This window comes from Marmota marmota, unplaced genomic scaffold (assembly GCF_001458135.2).
Source record: "Marmota marmota marmota unplaced genomic scaffold, marMar, whole genome shotgun sequence".
In the NCBI taxonomy this organism is placed as follows: domain Eukaryota; kingdom Metazoa; phylum Chordata; class Mammalia; order Rodentia; family Sciuridae; genus Marmota; species Marmota marmota.
In genome coordinates, this window is record NW_026000211.1 from 24,961,263 (window position 1) to 24,986,268 (window position 25,006).

The 25,006-nt window shown below is 37.2% G+C and overlaps 1 protein-coding gene and 1 pseudogene across 4 annotated transcripts in view; both read left to right on the plus strand.

Moving 5' to 3' along the window:
- The first annotated feature begins 1,245 nt into the window (after nt 1-1,245).
- Cbr4 (carbonyl reductase 4) overlaps nt 1,246-25,006 on the plus strand; it is a 75,053-nt gene continuing 51,292 nt past the window's right edge. Inside the window, exons 1-5 of one of the 4 annotated variants that reach the window (XM_015486227.2) lie at nt 1,251-1,577; nt 4,456-4,576; nt 5,311-5,444; nt 8,207-8,341; nt 17,228-17,546. In XM_015486227.2, the coding sequence (XP_015341713.1) occupies nt 1,436-1,577; nt 4,456-4,576; nt 5,311-5,444; nt 8,207-8,341; nt 17,228-17,406 (711 nt within the window). In that variant the 5' untranslated portion in view covers nt 1,251-1,435 and the 3' untranslated portion in view covers nt 17,407-17,546. Of the gene's footprint in view, nt 1,578-4,455; nt 4,577-5,310; nt 5,445-8,206; nt 8,342-17,227; nt 17,547-25,006 lie in introns of those variants that run through there. The other 3 variants (XM_048791709.1, XM_048791707.1, XM_048791708.1) reach the window with 3 other exon arrangements.
- On the plus strand, nt 18,209-18,709 carry LOC107142721 (annotated as a pseudogene).

The window sequence follows — 25,006 nt, forward strand, 5'->3', positions numbered from 1 at the left end:
TTATTTTTTTAGAGAGAGAGAGAAAGAGAGAATTTTTTAATATTTATTTTTTAGTTTTCAGCGGACACAACATCTTTGTTTTGTATGTGGTGCTGAGGATCCAACCGGGCTGCACACATGCCAGGCAGCGCGCTACCGCTTGAGCCACATCCCCAGCCCGTGTATTAGTTCTGTTGCAGCAAGTTGTATGTATGTTTTTTGGTGGCCGGGGCCATGGCTTATACTTTTCTGAAACATTTAGTGCAATGACCTTGTCCTTGTATCAAGAACTTTCCTTTTTTTTTTTTTTTTACACTATATTAGTAATAAATAATCACCTTTTAAGCTCATTAACTCTCAGAGAACTCAACACTTCTTATTTAAAGGTGCAGGACCTCCATCTCTCTTTTTTGGAGGTCCTGGAGATTGAATCTGAGGGCATCTACTATTGAGCTAAATCCCCACCCCTTTTTATTTTTTACTTTGAGAAGAGAGTCTCACTAACTTGCTCATGTTGGTCTCACATTTGCAATCCTCCTACCTCAGCCTCCAGAGTAGCTAGAATACAGGCGTGTGCCACAAACCGCCAGGAACCCATTTTTGTCTATAGCACCCTTGTTTCATCCATCTAAGAAGACCGTTCATTGATATAAAAGTTTCTTGAGCTCCTTCTGTGTTCTTTGACAGGGCATTCATGCTCACAGCATCCTTTGAGATGGATGATAACGCCTGCCAGTGGGAAGGCCAACTTGGGGGAGGAGTAGGTAGGTTTTGGCGTGAGTCCGAAACCTGTGAGCCACTTCTTCCACAGGGGGGACATCAGGTCTGCAGCCAAAGTGAAAGTCTGCAGCCTGGGTGAAAGGTAGACACCTGAAGTCCTGATACATTCACGCTCAATAGTGCTAACTTCGATCACTTCGGCGATCCACTACCCTTTTCCAGAGGAAAGTCCAGTATGTTGTTGACAACCCTGTTCTGAGCAAACTGGGACGCGTGGTAACCTGGGCTGTAATCCAGATTCCCACCTCCCAGGGTGGAAGAGGCGTCCCTCAGCAAGTTGAGCACACCTCCCACTAAGCAGGCGCCCATGCCGTGCCTTCGGGCGGGAAGACTACAAGTCCCAGCAGGCAGCCGAAGCCCGTCTGGGCCAGTCTTCCGCCCGCCGCGCGCTCGGTCGCCCACGTTCTAGTAGGGCGCTGCTTTGGGGAATCCTGCGTACTGACGTCAACACGCTGACGACGGAGATGCGTGCGTGCTGACGTCAGCGCGTTACATCGTACTCTTCGCGGCTTCTTAAATTGCCAGAGTCTGTGGGCTGGAGCTCGCGTCTGCTGGGCTGTTGTTCTTTGGCCTGGCTTTATCTATCTATCCATTTACTTATTTATTTTTTAAAAGCCCGAGGTTCTCTGGAGAAGGGCGGCAGGTCCCAGCCAAGTTTTCGACTTACGGGTTCAAGATGAACAAAGTGTGCGCTATTTTTGGAGGTTCCCGGGGTATTGGCAGGGCAGTAGCCCAGTTAATGGCCCAGAAAGGCTACCGACTGGCGATCATCGCCAGAAATCTGGAAGTGGCCAAAGCCGTCGCAGGTGACCTCGGCGGTAGGTACCGAGCTTGTTCAGCTGCGTGACTGCAGTCCCGAGGGCTGAAGCTTCGTGTGTAACACAAGCGACTCTGAGGGTTGGTGATTCAGCCGCGGGTCCCTAGGATAGACCTGTTGTGCAGACCCCTACCTGCTCGCACCTCAACGCCACCTGCCGCCCAGGGCTGGGCGCTGGGAGATTTTACTAAGAAGTCGCAGTCTTGTTAGTACAAGCCTTCATTTTCCTGCAGCCTTTGCTAGTAGTGAGGAGCTCTGTTTTGGCATCTGGTAGGAGAAAGCAACTCTACACTTAAAGTTAAGTTATGCAGGGGTCAGCTACAGGGTTAAGTCTGGAGAGGTAGACATGCCAGGTAGGAAAAGCTCACTTTGGTTTTTCCGAGAGCTGTTCCTGCCCCTATGCGAATGCCCAAAGCAGTGCATCAGAGAAAACCCCTTTTGGGTGCCAGCCGGTTTTGAGATATATCTGGTTTGCTTTATTACATCTATTAAGAATTTTAAGTCATTGATTCCCTTTTTTGTGAATTTTGTAAATAATTGGAATTTGTTTGACTCAGTCCTTATTATTACCTTCAATTTTTTTTTTCTTATTAACGGGTCAGTTATTTTTCAAACTTAAGTCTCTTGATGGTTAGGGTAAAAATGACGTCTGAGGGTTTGAAGATACTAAGAACCAATTAGTAGAAGAGAGAAGAATACTAGTAACTTATTATCAGGAAGGCTTTGGGAGGAATAGAATCCTGGGGGTGTTAAGTTTTGTGTTTTGTTTTTAAAAGAAGTTGCTGATAGGTTTGGTACCACCAGCTCAGACTCTTTGTTTCCTTAGTTTGGGAAAATACTTGGCTTTCTAAAATTACAACTGGAGAATTTCCATGAAAGAAGTCTTTCAGCTCATATTCATTGCCAGTATATGACCAAGGAGGGAAAAAGTGGTGCTCCTTGCTGGGTTAAACTATCGGTGTTTGCTGATTAGATTAAAAACCATTAGTTGAGTTTTAGAGGATAATTGTGGACCAATAAGTCTTCACATGAAAGCCAGGAGTGAGACAGGTGATGCTTTTGGGCATTTCATTTCCTTGAATCATGTGTTCCCTAAGTGATTGATTTTCATTGGTAAAGTGTGATTTTTCCCAGGTGTCTTACTGTTCCCAAAGGCACGAGGGGATAATGTTAGTGTATACATATTTGGCAAAATCAGGCAGAAAATAAGCAATTATTTTAGTTTATAAAAATTGCACCATTTAGAGTATAGATATACTTGAGTTGACAATGTGGTGTGCATTCAGTAGAAACCAGTTCTTTCAGGCTGGGGTTGTGGCTCAACAGTAGAACCTAGCACGTGTGAGGCCCTGGGTTTGATCCTCATCACTACATAAAAATAAATAAATAAAATAAAGGTATTGTGTCCAACTATTAAAAAGAAAGAAAGAAAGAAACCAGTTCTTTAAATTTGAAATGGCTGGGCCTAATGGCACATAGCCTGTACTCCCAGTGGCTCAGGAGGCTGAGGCAGGAAGATGACAAGTTCAAGGCCAGCCTCAGTAACATAGCCAGGCCCTAACAAATGAGTGAGAACTTGTTTCAAAAAACAAAACAATTTTGAATTGGGATCTACCCCAGGCTACTGATATGCAGGATGATACTCTCTTGATGCTGGGCAGTGCAACAATCCTTAGCTCCCAGGCAGCCATGCAGTCAGGAGGGGAGACACCCCATACTCTGCAGTGTACAGTATTGCTTAGCTTCCTGTTTGATAGGTTAGGTGCATGAAATGCATTTTCAACCTATGATATTTTCACCCTATGATGGGCTTATCTAGATGTTACCCCATCATAAATCAAGGAACATGTATTAAAATACATTATTAAGTAGGGAATATTTTATTTTCCTTTGAAGTATGATTTTTTGGCATTTAAACAATTTTTGAAAAGTGGCTATTTTTGAGAGGTAATAATTACTTTTAGTAAAAATGATTTGTAGTTTTAGCTCTTTTTATGGCTTTCTTTGTTGTCTCATCTATACTGATGGTCAGGCTTTTATATATATTATATATGTATAAAAATAGTTTATTTTTAGTGCTTAAAAAATAACAACAAAAAAGAAACCTTGGAGTTTATCCTCAGGACTAAAGAAACAAATTCAACCTAAAGAATTAAACATAAGTTTCAAACAAGGAGTATGAACCCAGAAGACTGTTGAATTAGGCATAACAGGTTTAGTGTTAAAGCTATAAACATTATTATGAATCTTAACAAAGCACTGCAAACTTGAAAAATGATCCCACAATTTTATAGATTCAAAACAAAGTTTTATTTTTTAAAATAAAAACAATCTTTCTAAGAGCCAGGATCTCTTAGCCAGGTGCTGTAGCACATGCTTGTAATGTAAGTGACCCCTGACGATGAAGCAGAAGGATTGAAGTTCAGGGTTAGCTTTAGCAACTTAGTGAGGGAACTGTCTCAAAATAAAAAGGGATGGGCATGGAAAGAGGTAAAGTGGCCCTGGGTTCAATCCGCAGTTAAAGAAATCTTGGCTTTTTTTTTTTTTTTTGTTTCCCAGGCTAGCCTTGAACTCCTGGGCTCAAGCTATCTTCCTCAGCTTCCAGAATGACTGTGATTACAGGTGTGTGCAACTGTGCCCTACAAAAAACCAACAAAACTTTCCAAAGTTTTCAAATCAACTTTTGTTATATTACTTTCTTGTTCCCTGCCCACCCATCCCAGTTTAATTTGACAAGTGAGAGCAGGAACCTATGAAATATTTATCTTTTATCTCTAGGGTTAGCACAAACCTACCATGTAGTAGGGGATTAACAAATGTGTACTGTGTAGATTCAAAATTTAAGTTATAATTAATTCTAATGTAACTTTGTTTTGTAGGAAATCATTTAGCATTTAGCTGTGATGTTGCTAAAGAACATGATGTTCAACATACATTTGAAGAGATGGAGAAACATTTAGGTCAAGTAAATTTTTTGGTAAATGCAGCTGGTATTAACAGGTTGGTCATAGATTTAAGTAAATTTCCTAAGTTTTTTTTTTTAACCCATTTAGGCTTTTGATTAGTATCAATTAATGTATTAGTTGTTTTACTTATAAGAAAAAGTGTGTGTTTTAAAACTTTTCCATACATTCTTTTGTTTCATATTGAAATAAGTGTCTAGTTTGATCAGTTTTAATATTTTAATCCTCATCAATATTGAGCTATTGAATGTTTCTGTAACTCTGAAGGCTGTTTCTTCTCAATATTTCCTCATAGCTAACCAGTATTCTGAATTCTGTCACCGTGTGTGTGTGTGTGTGTGTGTGTGTGTATGTATGTGTATACGTGTATTTTTTTTTGTGGGGGGAGTATATGAACTGATGGAATTATAGGGTAGGCATTCTTTTATAAAAAAAGATGAATTTAGAATAATATACTAATTGTCTTGCTAAACAAGGCTTAGTATGGCAATTGCTTAGGCTATTCAAAATATTTTGTCTACATGGTACTACTTTTAGCAATTTGGAATGTTTGTCACTTTAACTGAAATGGGTAGGAACTACCTTTCAAGTGGATCATTTCTAAAAGCTTATCATTTATTTTAGTGGCTCACAAACCAAGGTCAAAATAGTACCCTCTAGGCATTCTATCTCAGATATGAAGAACATCTTACACTCTTTCCATCAAAATGTTACCTATGTCTTGACTTTAAAAAAATTGTTATTAATTTACATGCTGTTTATTTTTTGTAGGGATAGTCTTTTAGTAAGAACAAAAACCGAAGATATGATATCTCAACTTAATACTAATCTCTTGGGTTCTATGCTGACTTGTAAAGCTGCCATGAGGACTATGATTCAACAGGGAGGGTCTATTGTTAATGTAGGTGAGTTTTTAATCTTTGTGGGTTTATAATTATTGTGTATTACCATAAGCATATTTAATCCACTAATTTGTAACTTTCACTTATGAAATTTATCTTTGTATTATCTGTTGGAAAAGATTTAATTAGCTAATCAGTGAGTAAAACAGGAATCACAAATTCACATCCTGATGGGGCAGGCGGATGTTGACCACTAATTATTAGAGAGTGGCAGTAGAGGTCATGTGATAAATGACAGAAGACATTTAGGTTCAGTTGGTGTTCAGATCTAGTCGATTTTTGGTGTGCATGAATGTGGTTCCAGTTTTGCTAATAATTTTGATTTTTCAAGAGAAATTGGGCATCCTAATTTTTATGCAAAGCCTAATTTAAATTTTTATGTGAAGCCTAATTTTAAAAATATGGACAAAGGGGGCTGGGGATATGGCTCAAGCGGTAGCACACTCGCCTGGCATGCGTGCGGCCCGGGTTCGATCCTCAGCACCACATACAAACAAAGATGTTGTGTCCGCCGAAAACTAAAAAATAAATATTAAAAAAAATATGGACAAAGAATTAAAAAAAATTGTGGACACTGGGTAGTAAACAACAATTATTGTAGTAGTTGCATAAATTTGCAGAAGTTAAAGTGAAACACTTTCAGACCTTTGAACATTCCTGCATTGTCTAACATGAGCTTTTCAGGGGACACTTTATATCCAAACCATAACAGGAAGTGAAAAATTCATATTTCCTGGTATTTTTACTTTACATTTTCTATCTTTAGGTATGTTTAAATACACAAAATACTATCATTACACAAATACTTTACAATTGCCTGCCGTATTCAGGACAGTAACATGCTGTACAGGTTTGTAGCCTAGGAGCAATAGACTATACCATGTAGCTTGGGGTGTGTAGTAGACTCTACCATCTTATTTTGTGTAAGTGAACTCTGTGATGTTTGCATGACTATGAAATCACCTAACAGTGGTTACTCTGTATGTGCCTGTCATTAAGCGATACATGACTGTATAATGTAGGTAAATTTTTAATATTGGATTTGATTATAATAGAAAAAGTGGATTTTTTCTTTCTTTCTTTTGGGTACCAGTTATTGAATCCAGATGCTCATAACAACTGAGTCACATCCTTAGCCCCGCCCCTCCCTTTTTTTTTTAAAGAGAGAGAGAGAATTTTATTTTTTAGTTATCAGCGGACACAACATCTTTGTTTTGTATGTGGTGCTGAGGATCAAACCAGGGCTGCGTGCATGCCAGGCGAGCACACTACTGCTTGAGCCACATCCCCAGCCCCATCCTTAGCCCTTTTTAACATTTTCTTTAGAGACAGGGTCCTGCTGAGTTGCTTAGGGCCTCACTAAGTTGCTGAGGCTGGCTTTGAACTCAGGATCCTCCTGCGCCACTGGGATTATAGGCATGCACCACTGCCCCTGGTGATGTTTTCTTTTTCTAAAGTAAAATTACTTAAAAATTTTTGGAGCTTATTTAATTTTTGTATCATAAATACAGGTCAGTGGTGCAGAAAATTACTTCCCTACTTCTGTTTTGCAAGCAGTTATTTGCATATAGCTGATATTTTGAATTATAAATAATATAATTTATGACTTATATAAATATAAATTACATATTCTTTAAATGAAGTCACCTAAGTGCCAGGTTTCTGTTCTCCAGACTAAAAGGCTCAGGGGTCACTCCAGTTGAATTGGGCTGACTGGGCTGCGTAAAATAACCACACAAGAGACACAAATACCTTTTTCTTTAGGGTTGCTGTGACGGCTCCTCTGACCTTAAGGGTCCGCAGGAAGAGAGAGCAAGAGCACATGCTGACCCCTTTTATTGAGGAGAAGCTATTCAAATGAGGCAAGGTGTCAGGTTGCAGGGGGCTGAGTCTGTCCTCATGATGTGTGCTATCAGCAGGTTGACTGATAACTGGGTAGGCCACACCCTAGGGCACAGTAAGAGAAGGGGACACACACAAGACACTTTCATGGAAGATTCTATCCTAAAGAGGGCAAGGGGTTATATTACAAAGGAACAGGTGAGCATAGCTTTACCCATGGTGCTGTAGCAAGACACACCCATGCATGAGACACCGACCCTCGAACCCAAGAAAGGTGGGGAAAGCTCTGCCACATTTCTGTGTCTGAGCACCTCAGCACCCAGCCAGGGAGTGTGACCCAGTCATGTGCAAGGTTGGTCTCCCACACCTAAGAATCTTTAGTAGGCAGTACAAGTTATATCACTGAAAGCAACAAAGTTGCACATTTATGAAAAGTTATAATTGAAGTGGAACTGGTAAGTTTAGATCAACTGTAGTTCTAATTTAGTGAGATTTATCTTCAGATGGATTTAGGTAGAAGTAAGTATTTCCTTATGTCTAGTTGTAGAAAGGTAAAATTAATTAGACTTTTTCTGGCTTCAACCTCTTCCTACTGGAAGCCATTATAAGCCACAGAATTTTCATTATAGCTGACCTACTCAGAGATTGGAATGCTCTGCATTCTAGATTGGCTTGCAAGCCTCCTACTTGGCGCTTGTGGTTTTACACCAACTTCATTCTGATCTTGTTTTCTGTGTTTGTCTGGAGCATACTTGGATTCTTAAAGTCTTACTACTCAAATGACAGTGGGTAGAATTACTAAGGGTGAGTAAAGGATAAGGTAAAATGGATTTTACTTTTTTTATTTGTTTACTATAAATTATCTGAATTTTTATATAATTCCTATGAATTAGTTTGAATTTGCTTACTTTCTTTTCTTCTAGGAAGTATTATCGGTTTAAAAGGCAATTCTGGCCAGTGTGTGTATAGTGCCAGTAAAGGAGGATTGGTTGGATTTTCACGTGCACTTGCTAAAGAGGTAGCACGAAAGAAAATTAGAGTGAATGTAGTTGCACCAGGTCAGTAAAAACTTTTTATTTATTTATTAAATTTTTTTTTTTTAGTTGTAGATGGACACGATATCTTTATTTTATTTACGTTTATGTGATGCTGAGGATCAAACCCAGTGCCTCACACATGCTAGTACTCTACCACTGAACCACAACCCCACCCCCAAAACGTTTTATTAAAATAACTTTATTATTTTTGTTTTCTAGAGAAGCCATTAATTTGTCCATCTATGAGGAGTGATTGATTGCCATCTGGGTAGAGTGGTTTTGAGATGATTGTGAAAAGAATCAAGTAATGAATTGGTGACAAGAAAAAAAAATCCTTGTATTTCATATTTTATTTAGAATATGTATTTAAAAAAATTATACTAATTACGGAACAACTTAAGGTAAAGAGGATCTTAGAGATCACTTATTCTAGGCAGTTTTATAGTTTAGAAAACTGAGCCTAGGATTTGGAGTGACTTACCTAATTGCATTACTAATTTATGGAAAACTTTAAAGTCCCCTAAGATTTCCCTTATAATATTAAAAAATTGAAGTTATTTTGCTACTATGTCTACATAAATTACCTGGACCATTCCAATTTTTTACTTTTACCTTTATATTTTGTTAAGTTACTAATTAATAAAATTGTCTAGATTAGTGAAGAGTATAGTAAAAAGGTGTTAAAACTCAGATCCACGTTATCACTTATTAGCGGTCATGCTAGATTTTTGTTAAGTGTTTATTTGAATAAATGGAGTGTTTTCATATACCTTTGCCAGTTAGCCTTGAAATCTTTGTCTTAGTTTTCTATAAATATTTAAGAATTCATTACTTATGTAAAAAAGTTTATTTTGGGTCACTTGTTTTTGTAAGAAAAAGTGGGCTGCAGCAGATCTTTCCCTTTGCAGTCACTAATGGCCCCAGCTTTGACCCTAGAGTTGGCGTTTTATTTGACATTTGATGTTGAGCAGCAGGTATCCCTGATTTATCAAAATGACCTGTTAATCCTTTTAGTGTCCTTTATCCCAGTTCATTGTTTAGGCACAAAGACTTGCTAAATTCAGACATTCCAAATCCATGAACATTTGATAACTGACTATAAATCAGATGCACCCATTTTTTGAAAAAATCCCAAAAGTTGCATTTTTATTTCATTATCTTGGCATTGCTTTCTATTTGTGCTTTATGTGAGCTGATTGATTTTAGTATTAGCTTAGATAATCATCTGTGGTATAAATTATTTTTGATTTGCAACTACATATATCTGCTTCTTTCCAGGATTGTAAATAGTGTAGGCAATGAAAAGTGAATTCTGCTTCATGATGTTTTAAAAGCTGTATAGTGTAGGGGTAATGCAAGTGTTTCTAAGTCACAATAACTCATGCAGCAAACTTCCTGAAGTGGCTTCCTGTGTGCAGGGGCTGTGTTAGTTCCTGAAGTTTCAAAGATAAGTATTTCCATCACAGGGAGCTAGGCATCTTGGGAAAGACAGGCATATAAACAAATAATTACAACATCGTGATGAACTGAAAGTAAAGATATATGTATGGTGCAGTGGAAATGCTGAAGAAGGATGGTTTAATTTTGTCTAGAGTGAATTAATTGTCAAGACAATAGGCTAAATAGTGGGAATCCAGTTTGTATACAAAGAGTGTTAGGGAAGTGTGGTATACCCCATTTCTCTCCAGTTTCCCCAGCTCCTTGCAATCTTAAATTACTTTCTATCTCTATAGATTGGCCTATTTTGGACATTTTATATACATGGAATCTTAAAATAGTTGGAATTTTGTGATTGCTGCATCATCACTTTTAATGGCTGAACTAAAAGATCATAGTGTCTGTTTTTAATTAGGTGTACCCTAATAATGTTTTAGGGGATATACCTATCTTGTTTAACCTGTTGCCACTTGATGGACATTTAGGTTGCTTCTGATCTTTTTCTTTTACAACTAAAAATGCAGTGACAATATTTGGGCATAATTTATCTTGCATATTTGCAAGTGAATGATTGTAATCTGGAAAATAGAATTGCCAAGGCTTGGAGGATCTATGCCTTTTTAATTTGACAAGTAATGATACATTGAATTTATTTCTATAGGGTGGTTAAGTGTTTTGCTACTGTTATTTTTTAAGTTGGAGAGCTTTTGTATTTACCACTTAGAGATGATCTTGTTGACAAACACATGCATAAGCATGACGTCTGCTCAGAGCAGGTGTTACTCTGGGTGCTCTTAGGTGCTATTTTGCTTGGTGTTTATTTCTTACACTGTTCCACCCATAAGCATAACAGTAAGACATGCAAATTTGTTCTGGTTAAAATCTTTTAAAAAATGTTTTTTATAGCAGATGGACACAGTACCTTTATTTCATTTTTATGTGGTGCTAAGGATCAAACCCAGTGCCTCACACGTGCTAGGCAAGCACTCTACCAACTGAGCTATAGCCCTAGCCCTGTTCTGGTTAAAATCTTGATCTAGTTTTTGGCAAGACCCTTGTTTCTTCTTCCTTATAGAAGTGTCTAGGGTTGAGTTCTTCTCAGATCCTAGAAACTTACGGCAGAGAATGGACATCTGAACTTTTAGGTCTGTTATATAGTGCCACATCCCACACTTGATAATATGGGTTATGGATCCTAATCTGAAAATCTGAAGTGCTCCAAAATTTAAAACTTTTTTGAGTGCTGAAATGGTGGAAAAGTTCCACACAATGTTGTTTGATCAGTTGCAGTCAAAGTATGAGTGCACCAACAACATTTTATAAAATTATTACAGGATGTGTATGAGGTGTATATGAAACAAACAAATTTCTTGTTTAAACTTGATGCCCATTCCCAGGGTGTCTCACATTTGTGCAAAGATTCCCAAATCTGAAGAAATCTAAAATTTGGGATACTTCTGGTCTGAGGTGTTTTTTCCCCCCCTCAGTACTCTGGGGTAGGGTGCTCTACCACTGAACTATATCCCCAACCCTTTTAATTTTTTTATGTGGCATTCAAGGACTCACTAAGTTGCTGAGGCTGGCCTCCAACCTGCTTCCTCCTGCCTAAGCCTCTGAGTAGCTGGGATTTCAGGGTTGTGTCATGGTGCCTGTCACTGGCTCTAACTATTTCTGGTAAGGGCACTCAGACTATACTGGTGATAGATAAAATCCTGGTATCTAATTTAAATATAAAGTTTGTTGTGTATAAACATGTCAAAAATTGAAATAGTGACTTAGTAATATGGAAATGAGATGTTGCTGTTTATTTATGCTATGTGGCTAGTCAGAAGTGGATGTATGAAATATGTTTCCCTCAGAATTTATGAAATGTAAATTCTCATTGGACAAGGGCCATGCAGTTTTTATGAGCAACAGTAGTCCTCTTCCTGAAGAGTTCATGTTAAAAAAAGTTTGGTGTAGGGAGTGTGGCTCAGTATTAGAGCACTTGGCTATCATGTGCAAAGCCTGTGCACAATCCCCAGCACCCTGCAAAGGTGTATTGGGTATATCATTAAATCTATAGTACTAAAATGGAAATGTTCTTAGTTGGTTGAGGGCCTGTCATTTCAGTTATCAATTTACTGATTTAAGGAATGATTGTTTTGTAGCCAGTTGGAAACTTCTAACTGTTCAGTAAAGTAATGCAGCAACATCATTTGTTGGACAGTGGCACCTACTGGTAGTGTATACTTTTTATAGCTCAGCTTGAAAGTCACTGTAGTATTTGCCTTGGAAAAGGGGGAGTATAACAAAATTCCTAGAATTTTACAAATTAAAAGTGAAAGATTGGAGAGAGTCTTTTGGTGCACAGAAAGAAAGCATGAACTAGAAATGATACAAGAACAAAGATAGATGTGTGGGATGTTTAAGGACTACTCATATCTCTCCTCAGGCCTGTGTATGTGGTATAGAACCCAGGAAGTTTCTTTTATATCATGTCTTAGGTTGTGAATATATTTATGAGTGAGGATCATAGTTTATGAGTTCAGTATAAAATGATGTATTGAAGGGGAGGCAGAACACTATGGTAAAAGGGAGTGGCAGAGGAAAGCAATTCAGGACAGGTAACCAGAAGGAGCGTGAGCTCTGCTCGTCAAGGACAAAATATAAGCCCTTAAGGCGCACTCCTGTTTATCTACTTCCTCCAACCATGGTCTACCTTGTCATATTTGGTAGGTAGAGCCCAGAGTAACTTATCATTAGAGACTAGCTTCACATTTTTGCTTTTATTTCAGATGGGCTGGGATAGATAAATGAGGTTTAAAAAGCTGCAGATAGATTAGGGCTTTTAGTGAAACTATTCTGTATGATACTATAATATAATGGTGGATATCATGACATGCATTTATCAAAGCCTGTAGAACTGTATAACCTAAGAAGTGAACCCAGAAGTAAAACTATGGATTTTACTTATCAATATTGGTTCAACTAGTTGGTTCAATTAACACTAAGGTAAGATGTTAATAATAGGGGAAACTGGGGAGGGCAGTGTGATAAGGGGGTTTATAGATATAACTTCCTGTCCTTTCTGCTCAGTTTTTCTATAAGCCTACAGTTGTTCTAAAATAAAGTCTATTATTTAGAAAAGGCTGTCAATAATGATGAAAGAAAGTCTTGACATGTTCTTGTCCTTTATATCAAACGTAATCTAAGAGGGAAAATCCAGTATGTATTGATGTATGGATTTATCCCTTCCTATCAACTTGGCCTCTCTTTACTTACCCACTTTACTTTTAGACTTTTTTTTTGGTATTGAGATTGAACCTAGGGGTGCTTAACCATTGAGTCAGGTCCCCAGCCCTTTTCATTTTTTATTTTGAGACAGAGTCTCACTAACTTGTTTAGGGCCTTGCTAAGTTGCTGAGGCTGGCTTTGAACTTGTGATCCTCCTTCCTCAGCCTCCTGAGCTGCTGGGGATCACAGGCGTGTGCCACTGTTCCTGACTACTTCTAGATTTTTATTACAGTGTTCATTGATGGTTAGGAGCTATCCCACGAGATTTGTTATTCCACGTATTTGTGCATAGGTGAGTAGAAGCTGTGGTTAGTTTCCTCTAATGAAATAACATTCCTATCTTCCATGCTTGAATAAGTGCAGGGAGAATCTTCCTATGATGTGGGTGGCTGAACACCATGATTTCAGTTCTGAACTTGTAATCATGCTGGACTGAGAGTACCACTCTTATTTAGAGATCTCACCTAAATAGACACAGACCATATCTGTGATTTGCAACCGAATGTAGACTACTAAAAGACCTCATTCAAAGTTTCAAGACCTTATTCAAGGATTTAAGCTGTTATCCTTTGGCTGTTCTCTGTATTTTGCTTGTGTAATTGTTTTTGAGAACCACAGTCTGTGTTGAAGAGATCATCTTTCCACTTCACTGGGATTGTCCATGAACTTGTCTCATTGCCTAAGCCTCTTTGTGTAAAGTTTGCCTGCAGTTCCTCATTCCTTGTTCTAGATATGCTTATTTTCAAGGTAGAAACTCCTTCAAATGGCCTGTCATAGGTTGTGGGGCCTTACTGTTCGTTTCCAAAAGGACAAACATCAGAACTGATGTTCACTAAGAAGCAGGGCAGATCAGTTCCTTTCAGGACAGCATAGATGAAAACTCAGATTAGCGTTTGTTCTTTTTGAATTGGAACTGTTCTAACTGCTGTACACCTAATAGTGTCAAGAACTGAGGGTCCTTTTAGGAGAGCTCAGTTTCCTAAACTTCAAGTAAAGTTAGCAAGTCATGAAAACTGCTTAATGAGGCTTACTTTTCATCTTTCAGTCAGAGTAGTAGAGCTAAAAGAAAGCTCAGAGATCTGTTAGTTTTAATTGACTTCATTCATTAGGGCACAGAAAACAGCCATACATTTTAGACAGTACATAACTTCCTCAGGCCATAGTTTTAATACTGTGGAACAGAATCTTGCTTAATGTGTCCTAATCCATTGGCCTTTTTACCACAAAATGCTGCTTTTGACAAAATGCTACCAGAGCCAGTTAGAAGTTGAAGCTGGAATTTGCTAACCTGTGTTCACAAGATCTTTCTTGCAAATCATTTCTACTGTTCATGTTAGGTTAAAATATACAATTGATTTTTCTGCTGAGAGTTTGTAGTTGCTGGGAAGTATTCTATGCCAATTTTATTAGAATTCAAAAAGACCTTAGACTAAAGGATAACTGTATCACAAATTTTAAGAAAATTTATATAGACTTTTTATTTTTATTCATAATTTGAATTTATTCAATAAATGTGAGTTTTCTTTCTAGGATACTATCTGTTCATAAGTCAGGGAGAGGCACCTTGGAAAGTAAGTGTGTTCAAACACTGAAAACTTTGGATATCAAGAGCCCTCATCATATTCTTAACATGATTGGATGGCATATTGTTTGTTATGACTCTTCACTGTAAGTTAATTTTCATTTACAGTTCCCTTGAAATTCTGTAGAAGCTAATTATTAGCTGTGTCAACTGTTCTCCCCCCCCCCCCCCTTTTTTTTCTGGTACTGGGGGTTGAACTCAGGGGCACTTGACCACAGAGCCACATCCCAGCCCTATTTTGTATTTTATTTCGAGTTGCTTAGTGCCTCACCATTGCTGAGGCTGGCTTTGAACTCGCAATCCTTCTGTCTCAGCCTCCTGAGCTGCTGGGATTATAGGCGTTTATCACTGTGCCTGGCTCTGCTTCTCCTTTTATTCTTCCTTTCTTTCATTGTTCTTGATGAAAGAAATGAAAGTAATATTGCTAACTTTTCAAATACATGTGATGAAATTTTGTGGCAGAAGAATTCTTTATTCCACAATACAATCTCTCACTGAAACACAAAATAATACTAAATTAGTTTTGTTATTTTTGGCCCTTATTACAGACCATCTGAAATTAGTATTGTGTACATATATTTTTTTCATAACTGTTTTTGAGACAGGGTGTGTCACTTAGGCTGGTCTTGAACTCCTGGACTCAAGCAATCCTCTTGCCGTAGCCTCCTGGGTAGCTGGGACTATAGGCATGCAGCACTGTACCTTGCTATTTGAAAGCTTTTTGTATGAATGCAAAAATAATATGTATTTTTGTGGACAACTTGAAAAAAACCCAAAAGTACAAAGAAAATACTCCTCACTTGTAATTCTGGTATCTAATGATAACCACTATTTTGGCACATAGTTTCTTAGTTAATAGTATATATTAGATTTTTTTGGGGGGGGCGGATACCAATTGAGCCTAGGAACATATAACCACTGAGCCACATCCCCAGCCCTTTTTATATTTTATTTTGAGACACCATCTTGCTAAGGTGCTTAGGGTCTCACTAAGATGCTGAGGCTGGCTCTGAACTTGCGATCCTCCTGCCTTATCCCCCCGAGCCTCTGGGATTACAGGTGTGTGCCACTGTTTTTAATAGTGATATAACTGAGTTCATGTATGATTTTCTTTAAATATACAATTTTCATTCATTTTATATTATTCTATAGCATCATTTGTTAATACCTGCATATTTTTCTATTATGTGGATATAATGATTTATTTAACTAGTTTGTTGTTAACTTGTTTCTAGGTTTTTCCCTAATAATCGGACACTGTCATAGACTTCATGATAGTAAATCTATGATTATTTCTTACAACACTTTTAAGAAAATATTAGCTATTTTTAAGTTAAAACCTAAAGTAAATTTCATAGGTCTGTATAATAAACTAGTGGCCTAATTGATTCTTAAGACAGTATTTAATTCACATTTATTATGGTACTTTCAATGACAGTTATATTTATGTTGATTTTATGTATGATTAGTTTAACATAAGCCAATTTGAAAACTATATTTTTAAGATTGCACACTGAACAATCATGTAGCACATCTAATTTTTAGTCCATCTATTTTTTGTAACCTAACTACTGCTAACTACTGTTGCTTTCATGTAGATTAATATTTACTTTCTTTTTAAAGACCTAAAAGATTGAGTACTATATAAAATATTGATTGTGGGTTAAGCATTTTATTAGTAACATGTAGTTGTATGTCTCAGATTAATCTTATATTTTCTTAACAAATCTATGTTTTTTCCTTAATATATCAGTTATCATTTAAAATTGGTTGCTTAATATAATATATAGTACTTTATACTGGGAACTTTATATTTTAAATGTTCTGTGCAAGCTTTATTGCATACCTATACCAATACCAATTTAAATTTTGATTTTTGTGTGTATACTCACATTGGAATTGGATGACTACCAGATTTTGTTCTTATACATGTATTGGAAACTTTGGACTTTCTAATCATCAGTTATCTTGGCCATAGCAAATGGAACTGACTAGTTCTTATCAGAATTGCCAATTGGTTCATGTGACCATTTTTTGTGATGCCTGTCTTCCCTCAACACAACTTCTCACTCTCTTATTCCCACTCAAGTGAAATTTAATCATTTCTGTGGCCTTTTATTTATACTATTATAAGGATATTCACCAGACTTCCTTACACCATAATTGTGTATATAAGTGATTGTTTCCTCCATGAATTATAGGTTTCCAAAGGAATGGAATTTTGTTTTATTCATGTCTGTATCCATCCATGACATATATGAGCTTGTCTTTACATTTTGCTAAGAGTTTGGCCGTATACTTGGAGATCATATATTTTAGTGTTCAGTAAATGTTCATTGAGTTAAAGTGAGTAAAATTGTAGATTGTTTATTTAATTGATAGCAAAACTGTATCTCCAAAACAAGGTTTATTCATCTCATTTTCAGGTGCAAATTCATTTTTTCAAAATTGAGCAAATATCTTAGTGTCTCCTCTCTTCACCTGAATAATCATTTTTATTGGCTTATTATAATTATACATAACAGTGGAATTTGTTATAATATATTCATGTGTGCTGCACACAATAAAACAGTATAATTTGAACAGTTTCTGAATGATCACTTCTGTTTTAGGATTTGTTCATACAGATATGACGAAAGACTTGAAAGAAGAACAGTTAAAGAAAAGCATTCCTCTTGGAAGGTTTGGAGAAACCATTGAGGTGGCACATGCAATTGTGTTTCTTTTAGAATCACCATATATTACAGGACATGTTCTAGTAGTGGATGGAGGGTTACAACTTGTGGTATAATTTAGAGATTGTTCAGTTATAATGGTGATTAGAATCAAGTCATACTTTAGCTATTGATAAGACACTTGCTAATCAAACCTACTGATGCTACCAATGTTGATTTCCTTCTTTATATAAATGTTTGAAAAGAACAATGTGTGCCCAATTGGTTTATCTAAAGGGTATGAATCATCTATACTAGCTACCTTTATAGGCCATATCAATTTTAGTATATAGACATTTTGTAAAGGACATAATATTTGTTTTGCCTCAAAAATGGAAAAATTATATTGTATAATTATGATGAATGATTTCATTGTATCAGGCTGATTTTTCTAGAAGTTAACTTCTAGACAGTTGCTAAAATAAGAATTTCCAGAACATTGATTTATTGTCAGTACTTTAGCAAATTTGCTGAAGTTAAACATTGTATTGTTTTGCATATGTTTAGGCAATCAATTTTTTATATGGGTTGGAAAAAATAGTATCAATTAGACAAAGACATGAATTTAGAGTTGATTTCTTAGAGCAGTATTACTCTTGGTTGAACAGCTGGACAAAATAACCTGTAAATTTAAATGTGGTGCAAGTGGCTTATTTTGTAGAAATTCCCAGCGGTAATGAGGACCAGTCCTTAAGGTTTTAATATCTGGTACAGTAATGAGCTGCATGGATTTCATGAATTTAGGCAGTGTTTTTTTTAACCTACAAAAACTCAGTATAGTGAGTTACTTAAAAATAATTCAAGCTTTTGCAAGGGTACCTGGAACAAATTTGTACCAAACCAGCAGCTTCAGTTGCCACAGTTCTCTTCAGTTCCTGGATGTTTCTCGTGGCCAAAAATGCACTAAATCGTCTCCAAGTTTGAACATCCAGCAAACAATGGCAAGACAGAGCACCTGATTTCCAGACAAATATGGTAATGTGGTATTAGCTATTGGAGCCACTTTTCTGTATTGCTGTGTGGACACACATAGTAACACAAATTGGAATAGAATGGAACCTGTCCCCTGTTGGCTGGGTCATCCCAAACGAATGGAGAGATCAGTAATTGTGCCAACTTATAATTGATGCCAAGTAAAAGCACTGTGTACCTATTATACCTATGGCATATTGAAGAAATAAAGTACACTTGAAACATTAAAAAAGAAGTTTAGGAAACTTAACATTATGAGCATTTTTGTATTGTGAATATAACAATGATCCTTACCCTAGTATTTTAGAAAGGTGTAATGGCCAATTTGAATTGTCAACTTGATTGGATTAAGAGATGCAACAATTAAAGAGTGTGTTGATCAGGGTGTGTCAAGGAATGATTGGCATGTGGGATGGCCAACTGAAATGGAGACCCTCCATGAGCATGGGCAGCACCTTCCAATAGGATGATGGCTTGGATGAAATGAAAGTTGGAAGAACAAGAAAGCAGCAGCAGATGCAAACTCCATTCTTCTTGAATGGGTTCTTGATTGCTGCTGTGATGTGTGAGGATCTCTCTTGCTTTTTCACTCTTCCAAAGTGATCTCTACCAGTGATTCTCCAGGGAATTTCCAGAAGTCTTCCATCTCAGACCAGGATAGAACCATTGATCCCTCTTGTTCTGTGGCTTCAGCTTCTTGGACTGTGTAGCTACTTGTTCTTCCAGCTCTCCAGCCTGCAAACAGCCATTGTGGACTATCCAGCTTCTGTTTGTGTAAGCCAACCTAATGAGTCCCCCTTTTAAAATTATACTTCCTGTTGATTCTGTTCCTCTAGAGAACCCTGACTAATATAAAAGGTAATAAATAATTACTCATAAGTAATCATAAAATATTTTAAATATATTTGCAGTAACAATGAGTTAAATGTCTTTACAAGAAACAAAGCAATAGTCTTGAAACAGAGTGTTTGCCTGGGCATAGAGATAAAGATATGAACTGAATGTAAAATATCAGGTAACATCTTTTTTGCATTGAACTCTTGGGAATAATGCAGATTTCAGTGTCACTAGGTTCATGTTTTTATTTATCATTTTTCAAAATGTTTTAAATATTGCATTCCAAAGTAATTATCATAATTTTCTAATAGCTTTTTTTTAAAAGTGGAATATTATCTAAGAATTATGTTGAAAATTGGTGCAAAAAATGATTAAGATGTACTAATAAATTCAGAGTAACAGTATTTTAAGTCCTTTATGGTCTAAATCAAGATTCCTGATTCCTTAAAAATTATTCTTGTTTTAAAAAAATTACTTTATTTGTTTATTTTTTTATGTGGTGCTTAGGATTGAACCCAGTGCCTCACACATGCTAGGCAAGCACTCTACCACTGAGCCACAACCCCAGCCTCTTAAAAATTCTTTTTTTTTTTTGTGGTGCTGGGATTGAACCCAGGGCCTTGTGCATGCAAGGCAAGCACTTTACATCCCCAGCCCAAAAATTATTCTTAATTTATCTTTCAAATTGTTTTTTTTTTTTTTTTACTTAGATTTCCCTGTTCAGAATATGAGAAAGTAAAGTGTAAGTCAAGTTAGTATTATTGAACAAATTGTCTACTAAATGCAGAATACAGAATATATCAGGTGTTCATAATTCCTGGCACATACAGGAAATGTAGCACTCAGGATAGTTATAGATATGATGCTTTTAAGCTGGGAGAGTTTGTGCGGCCAGAGTATGTACTTCTGCTCTCCCACCTACTGGCCTCTGGCTGCCTGCATTTCATAATTGCTTTGTATTTAGGCTTTAGTTCCCCTCAGTGGACAATCATGTTCTGAAGTCACCAGTGATTAAGAAGAAAGCAGTGTATTTCACTGAACTGATGATAGGTTAGAGATAGGCTTAACCTTTAAGGATGTGTATTTACACATTAAAATAAGAAATACACCTTTTAAACTATTCTCACCCTCCCGTAGCCTATTTCAAACTGGCAAAATATGTGGAGAAGTCTTGAAATGGGTAAAATAAACCTTCACTCTTCCATCTTAGGTGAATTCTCCACCTACTTTAGCTGACCTGGTAGAATTTGTAATTCAGTACTTGCATTCTGTTTCTGAAATCAGTTCCCAATTATTGCCTTACAGTCAGAGATTCAAGAACTTTAATGAATTATTAACCAACAGAATGATCTATAGTTGTTATGACTCTTGGAACCTACAATCCAGCCCATGTGTAGCATTTAAAAATAAAAAAGAAAGGATAATGGTTAAAACCATGTATTAAAATTTTGCATTGAAGTTTTAAAACTTGTGCTCCTTTCACATGTTTATTCATATTCAATTTAAGAGGGATTGTAACTGTTTTTTAGAGATAGAATTACATGGTATAAATTACTTTGGGGGGATAATTTGTGTGAAGAAGATAACTTATTTATGCTTGCATTATCCAGAAGACTATTCTGGATATTCAAGAATTATATCTTACATTACTGATATATTTTTCCAAGCTTTTGGAATGGAAGTATGTATAAAGTAAATCCTACTGCTGTCCTGACTTGGCAAATATACTATACTAAAATAAAGTACTTAATAATTAACTTTATTTTATATTAATTTTGTCTTTCAAGTTCATTGTAAGCTCCTGAGGGTAGAAGCCAGTAAATACTGTGTTATCACTCCTTTAATCTCAAAATTAAACAAATATTTATTTTACGTCTTTTGATATCCCCATCTTGCTTACCCCTGAGGACATTGGATATTCTAAATAAATGCACAGGTAAATCAATGTTTTTTTAATGATTCAGGATTATTAGTGATTCATGGTGCTCTAGTTTGGGAGGTCATTGAGATAAATTTAAGTATATATCCTGGACTCTTGTTTCTTGATCACATTCCTGTGGTTTACCTCCCTTTTTGGTTCTCTGTCACTTTGATGCTTATTCTCACTTTATAACTGAATTTGCAATGCTAAGCTAATCAACTATTTTTTTCTTAGGCAATATGCCTTCAGTTTGACTAATGATCCCAGTTTAATTTGGAACTCTTGGCCTATAATCCAAATAGAGATGGTATTAGTAACACTTGTGTTGCCAAATCCAAGTCTGTATTTGCTGCTCAAAAAGGGCCTAACAAATCCAGGACAAGTTGCTAGAGTAAGGAGCAAGATTTGGTAAGCCAGCAAGATGGAGAAGACGGTGAACTAGAATTCTGAAGGACCGTGTTAACACAGGTTTTAAGCTTTTTTTATCTTTAGGAAGAAATTGAAACCTGCTGGTAATCTGTTCATTTGCACCAGCCTTGGAGGGGTGGGGCAAGATTAGGGAAGTTTCAGTAAATCAACCTTGTGCAGCTAGTTTAAATGATTAATGAGGGCTACATGCTCAAGGAGGCATAGGCTTTTTCTTGCAAAGAAAACCACAGACAGCTACGATTTCCCTTCTGTCCAAATTCCACTACATGTCTTAACTGATAAGGGGGCAGTGACGGCTCTGGCTACTTCCTGCTTGAAGGTGGGTGAAATGAGTAGTGTTGGAATGGAACTGTTTAACCTGGAATTGGAAATGTTGGAGGATCTGAATGCACAAGCAAGCCATCCTATAAATCCAGAATAGGTGTGTACATACTTGAGTACCAATTATATAATCTGTTTTATTCCTTTATCAGTTGCCACTTGTACCTTGAGATATTGGATTTGGCCTCTTGTAGAGCGTGTTGTGTTATGATTTGAATGTGAGCTGTCCCCCAAAAGCTCATGTGTGAGACATTGTAAGAAAGTTCAGAGGAGAAATGATTGGGTTGTAAGAAAGAGCCTTTAACCTAATCAATGATTTAATCTTCTGGTAAGGATTAACACTGGTAACTGAAGTGATAGGATGTGGCTGGAGGAGTTGGGAATTGGGGAGTGGCTTTGGGGGCGTGGCCTTGGGTATATATTTGTGTCGGGTGAGGGGAGTCTCTCTGCTTTCTAATCACTGTGATGTGAGCTGCTTCTGTCGGCCACACCCTTGCACCATGCTGTTCAGCCTCACCTAGAGCCCTGAGGAATGGAGCCGGCCGTCTATGGACCAAGACCTCTGAAACCGTGAACCCTCAAATAAACTCTTCCTCCTCTACAGTTGTGCTGGTTGGGTCATTTAGTCACAGCAGTGAAAAAGCTGACTAAAATACTTTGTAATCTTATTTCTGTGAACTCTTGCTATCTACATTAATTCTAATGTTTCATAGAAGGAAATTGAGGTACAATTTTGTATGGTATGATTTTTGTATTCCTTCCTAACAAAATTAGCCCTTATCCACGTTTCAAGTGTTCTCTAATGGGGTTTTAATGATATGCTGTGTTAAACTTAAGCTGGTATTCCCTTGTTCTTGGCACAACCAAAGATCCTTTTATTGAGGAGATAGCCTAATACTGAGATGGCCTCCATTTTTGATGGTCCATCTATTTACTATGGGATCTTCTCCATTCCTACTAGCTGTACACTCTATAAAAGATCCTTCCTGTAGGACTTCAAAGGATGTTTTAAGAAAGGGTTATTCTCCACAAGGTTATCAAGGGAGAAGGATAAATATTACCACTTTTTTTTTTCTTAAGGACTTGAGGTTCTCTATTGAGATGACAGACTAGGAATCTGATCTTTGTTAGTGGAATGGGTAGATGTTGGGTGCAGACTTGTGTGTGATGGATCCATGGTTTTACTCTGGCTAGGTTGACAGAAGTATTGGTCTTTAGAAATACTTCCAGTGTTCCTATCCATTTTGCCACTATTGGTCTGGTCCTTGTTCTTTTCAGATTTTTAGAAGAACTCTGTTGTCAGATTGAACTGGATAAAGTAGTACATGAGTGGGGGTGTGCAGACCTGTTGGAAGCAAACCCATGGGTAAAAGTTAATATAGTCCCCAGTGTTTGTACATACTGAGTTACCAATGATCCTTTAAAAACTCATCATGTTCTTCTGTAGGGAGAGAAATGTGAAATGACCTATTACACAGTATTTCAAAAAGATTCAATTTGAGTGCACTTCATGGAGCCACCTTAATCTATGACAGAGCTGCTACTACTTTATCCCCAAGTTAAGTTGGGTTTTTTGACAGATTTTGACAATATTTTTTCTTGAAGTGTAATTCACCCCAGCCTTTCGTGTTGATTGAAGTCTCCAAGAAGAGTATAGTTTCCAAGTAATGTATAGTATTCAAGCCACCTGTTGACTGACAGCTGTGACAAATGAAGATGCATTGTTACTTTGAATTATGTTAGGCCAAATCTTGGGGTAATTTCCTTTGAAAGCGCCTTGAAAATTTTAGATGCTTTTTTCAGAGTAATTTGGATAGGCCTCTATCATCCCAAAAAAGGTAGCTATGAAAACTAACATATCTGTAATTTCCCAGGGCTTGGAGCATCTGAATGAAATCAACTTGCCAGTCTTTGGATGAGCCATTCCCCTGAAACTTGTGGACATCCGATGGTTGTACCTCCCTTTAAGTTATTATTTTTGGTACATGTAAGGCATTTATGATAACAAATTAAACACGTCCCTGAAATCTTACTGTTACTAGAATGTGTTCACAAGTCTCCCTGGATGGCAGTATACTGTTATCATCACCAGAAGGTGGAAAGCCTAGACAATAAAGGGAACCAACTGGTTTTGTAAATTGGGTCCCATAATATATTTCTGTATCCAATGGAGAGTAACATCTTTTGCATAATGAGTACTATTGTAGATATGTTTTATCATAGTCTCCAGAAGGGCTTCTAGGATCAGAAATTCCCTGAGCATTACATTTCTGTCCAAGGCCTGTTTGGTCAAAGGGTAAGCCACATTCCATTACCCTTTCTTTGTCTTTATCAGTATATGAGGGCCTATATATTGCAATATGTCAATTTGGGGAACAAGAGATCCAATTAGAGCTATGAAGTCACCAACCCAGAGAACTGCTTGTCATCTTTGTCAGCTCGTTGCTTCCCTTTATTCCCTAGGCTTTCCTCCTCCTGGTGGCCAGAATAGTATATTGCTACCTGGGAAGACTTGTGAACATCATCAAATAATAGCAAGATTTAAGGGACATGTTTGATTTCTCTGTTATCTTCAGTAAAATGTACTCTTACCACATGATACCACATGCATTCAGTACCAAAAAGGTATATGGTGAGTTGATGTTTATGTTTATTCCCTTTCCCTCTGCTAGGAGGAGAGCTCTGACAAGGACAATGACTTACGCCTTCTGAGTTGAGCTTTGGGGAGGCAGTGCTTTTGTCTTTAATGTTTTTAAGGTCACTGTTAGCCTGATGCTTCTCTTGGTCTGTAAAGTTGCTCCAGTCTATAATTCTAGTTTGGGGGCAGGAAAAAGGCTGCATAGAGATCTGGCTGACTGGAATAGTTCAATAATCTGCAGGTAATTATGTTAAGGAGGGTGTCAAAGGCCTCATTTGGGAGCAAGGTGGCTAGATTCAATGTGGAGGTAACATGTATTTTCACAATGAGATTGTTCAATAGATTGTCTGGGTATTTTCCCATTCTTGAGGTGAGCCAGTAGCCTCCTTTCTGTTTTCTAATCAGAGTAGAAATGATATGCATGTTTGTGTTCCAAACTTGCTTCAATGTGAATTTTTCTGTATCCTATATAGAATGTCACAAATGTCTGTGACCACAGATTCACTAATAGGGAGGCCATCCCTCAGCTGTGTTGCCGCAGTCTGGCTGGGCACAATCA